Below are 3,825 nucleotides of genomic sequence, written 5' to 3'. Positions count from 1 at the left end.
ACTTGACTGTTAGACCTTCTTGTTGTCTGTAATGAGGTAACTTCCTTTCATGTATTTACTTACTTCATTTACACCGTACCTTTCTCCCCAGTGGGGCCCCAAAGTGGCTCCATTTTATCCTCACAGCCCTGGGAGGTAGGTTAGGCTGAGTGTGTGTGTGTGTGTGTGTGTGTGACTGGCGCAAGGTCACCCAGAAAGCTCCTATAGTGGAGTGGGGATTTGAACCTGGGATCCTAGGTCCAGCACTCTGTTATACAGCACCGGCACACTGAGATAATGAAACTGGATGCAAAGCTGCAGGACGGTACTTCTACATTACAGGATCAAATACTTGCTTTATCTCTGTACCCATTTTCAAAGGGAGGGTGGGAGGGGGGAAAAATATTGTAATCAGATATGTCTCCGGCCAAATGAATCCAGCTCAAACTGAGCATCAGTGTCGAGGCAAATCCACCCAGTTTTGTGTTTGGTTTGTGTTTTACGAGAAATATGGTTTTTAACTATTTGATGATAGTGTTGCACTGTGATGTGTAACCCGCCCTGGGCCCGCTTGTGGGGAGGGTGGGATTTAAAAAATATATATCAGATTAAATAAATAAATAAATAAATAAATAAAATATTGCAATGAAATTTGGGTTCCTGAACATGTACTGTATTTGTTGTCTTTCAACTTGTTTGATTCCTGTACCCGTTTTCAAGGTTCCCTTGCATAAGTGTAACATGCAGTGTGCGGTAGTGTCTGGTCCTGAGCGATCACGGTGGAACTTGATATTTAACATTTATGACAACCACACCTGTTTTAGTGTGGGCAGGGTAAACATGCAAAATATGTGGGCATGCCGTAGCCGAAGTAATGCTTCCTGGACTCCGTACTTCACTAGTCTGAAAGAGGTTGCTTCAGGACACGACAATCTAGTTTTGCATCTTTCCTTCTCCCTGAAAATGAGTGCTTGGGTCTAGCGTGTAGGTGACCTACAAACAGAGCATTGTGTTGCACAAGTGCAAGGATGATAACCAGAGCTGTTCTCATCGATACCGGGACTGTCCTGCAAGGGTGGGTTTGCTGGGGAGCAGAAGCCAGCCGACGTGATCGCGATCTCGTTGATCGCAGGTAAGCACTTCCAAGAGACAGTGAAAACAGGAGACAAACTTTTGGCAAGGAACTTCAGGGTGCCGGAATACCCCAGAGCCTTGTCAACCCTTGGACCAGTTAAGGGACTGGGGTACCATTCAGGACATATGGGAGTGTATTTTCCACATGAAACATGCTGTTCTTGTGTCAGATCCTCCCCTGGGCCCCACTGCCGACAGAGGAAGTAGAAAAATACAGCTTTCAAAGCCAGACAGACTGACCAAAGTGAAAGGAGGGTTAAGACTGCAAAACCAGAACAAATCAAATGCGCGTCTTCCCTGAGCTGCCCGTGACCTTCTGTCTACAAAGCATATTGCTTGGCTATTGGTTTATATTGGGGCAAAGCCCTTTAAAATTTGGCTTTGCCCCAATAACAGGTCTACATTAAATTCTTTGGGGGCAGGATACTTTGGTACTATGGCTGCACTAAGGGGGGGGGGCGAGAGACAAGGGTTCTTTTTGTGGGCAAAGAGATCCTCTAGAAAACCCTTCACAATACAAAGAACATTTACTATTATTTCAAAGGGCACTGGCTTAGATCCAGCACTTATGTTACAGAATTTATTCTGGATGTTGATTAGTTAACCTAATTGATTCTGAATGTGCTAGATATCTGCTGTGGTTTGGGGGTAGTCTCTCTCCCGCCAGCAGGGAGCACAGGTATCAGTGCGACACCACAGGCGTAAGTGCGACTCCAGAAGTGGCCCTCACATGCATTGCCTACCTCTTTGCAACCTGATTGGTTAGCAACTTGCCTTAAAAATAAAGACTGAAGTTCTCAGAGACTTATCACACTCTCACAGACGCACATGCAAATCGATGGAGCCTGCCTTTCTTAACCCTTTATCTTCCAGTGGGTTGCTAGAATTTACCCCCTGCTGCTTTTTTTCCACTATAGGGAAGTGACAGATGGGTCTGGCTGGAGCTTGGCCTTCAGGCAGCTGAATTTTACAGCAATCACCATGTTTTGTGCTCCCCCTCCCCCCCCATATTCATTTGGTTAGTAGTTTAGATACTTATAGCCTACTTTTCTCCACAATGGGGACGCAAAGTAGCTTAAAATATTGTTCTCTTCTCCCCCATTTCGTCCTCAGAACAGCAACCCTGTGAGGTAAAAGTTAGGCTGACAGTGTGTGTCACCCACCAAACGTCTGTGGCAAAGTGAGGATTCGAACCTGGCTCTCCCGGATCTTAGTCTAACACCCTGCAGCACACCGGCTCTCTTTGTACAAAGAAATCTTTACATTTGTACAGATTGGTATCATATGCAGGGGCCTGGTAGGTAGCTGAAGGCATGGACTACTGGCAGTAGATCGAAATGTCAATGGGAGATAACATATCTGAATATAGAATGCAAAATAAATATTCTTCATCGGTCACTGGAAACTGGAATGACTCAACAACTCTTTGCAGTGACCCTGAAAATATGGAGGTTATACACAGGAAGAACAGCAGAGACCCAGAAGCAAAAAGTTACAACAATCCATACAACCCCCCCCCCTGATTTGGGGGGAAATTTCCGTCAGTACTCATTTTGTCAGAGCCCTTTAAGGTACATTTTTGATCATCCTAAACCAGGCCTTCAGTCAATACTTTCCAGCTATATCAGTACTAGAATAAGTCCTCCAAAGAAGTAAAATAATAAATTAAGTAAGGCAAATTACTTTTGTTACACAAGCATAAAGATAATCAGTCCCATGTTTCAGCGAGGAAATGCAAGCACTGTTAATCTTGGTACACCTGTCGTAATATTTTTTTAATTTATATTCTCAGCATGGAAAAAGGGACTAACTAGCCCAAATGTTGTACTGAAACAACATAATGGAACAGTGTCAAGGAGCTGTTGGTTTAACTTGCCGGACATATCCTTAAGAGGTGCACCTATTTATTCCGGGTAATACATCCAAGGAGTGCTATGGAATAATAATAAGAAAGTCTACAATCAGATATCCTGGCAGCAACAGTTGTTTGCTTTTTGTCTGTCTTCAGGACTCACAACCAATTGTGACGTGGGGGTTGGTGCATGTGACATGCCTCATTGCATCACAATCCATCAACAGCTGTGTAGCTCGAATTATTGCAGAAGGCTCAGTTTCCACTGGATGCTTCTGTTGAGTTTGGGAGGTATAAAGAGTTCAGGATCTGGATGGATGGAAAAAAGACAAAAGGTGACAGTATTATTTGTAGTCCAAAACAACAAAGCCAAGAGTAACTGACAGTTAAAAAATTCTAAGTGGAAGACGCCATCTTCCACCTAGCCTAAGAAGTTGAAAAGGGCAGAAAATTCACATACTGCCTTTCCAGAGACCTGCTCAAATCTACTTGCAAGAAGGTAAAACCATTAAAACACACCCATTAGCCCTGAGCTGGATAGCCCAGGCAAGCCCGATCTCGGCAGCTAAGCAGGGTGGACCCTGGCAAATACTTGGATGGGAGACCTCCTTGGAATACCAGCAGTCAGGAGGTGGGGGCAGGCTTTACTCAGCCACCTGAGGGTCAGTCCCCAGAGGTAGCCATGACTTCCAGCCATGCACATGCACGCGCACGCACACAATATTAAAAATACCCCAAAAACCCACACCCATGAAACCCAAAGAAAGCTACTAAAAACAAACCATTACAACATGAGCCAAGGTATCAAAACAGCATAAGGCAGAGTATATCCAAATACCCAAACAGAAATGGAGAACATA

The 3,825-nt window shown here is 44.4% G+C and overlaps 1 protein-coding gene across 1 annotated transcript in view; it reads right to left on the bottom strand.

The window, feature by feature from the left end:
- Positions 1–2,879: 2,879 nt before the first annotated feature.
- IKBKAP (inhibitor of kappa light polypeptide gene enhancer in B-cells, kinase complex-associated protein) overlaps positions 2,880–3,825 on the bottom strand; it is a 62,017-nt gene continuing 61,071 nt past the window's right edge. Inside the window, exon 37 of the mRNA XM_015420673.1 lies at positions 2,880–3,274. Within this exon, the coding sequence (XP_015276159.1) occupies positions 3,207–3,274 (68 nt within the window). The 3' untranslated portion in view covers positions 2,880–3,206. The remainder of the gene's footprint in view (positions 3,275–3,825) is intronic.

Source organism: Gekko japonicus, unplaced genomic scaffold, assembly GCF_001447785.1.
Source record: "Gekko japonicus isolate JY-2015 unplaced genomic scaffold, Gekko_japonicus_V1.1 scaffold1242, whole genome shotgun sequence".
Taxonomy (NCBI): domain Eukaryota; kingdom Metazoa; phylum Chordata; class Lepidosauria; order Squamata; family Gekkonidae; genus Gekko; species Gekko japonicus.
This window is presented reverse-complemented; position numbering and strand designations above follow the sequence as displayed.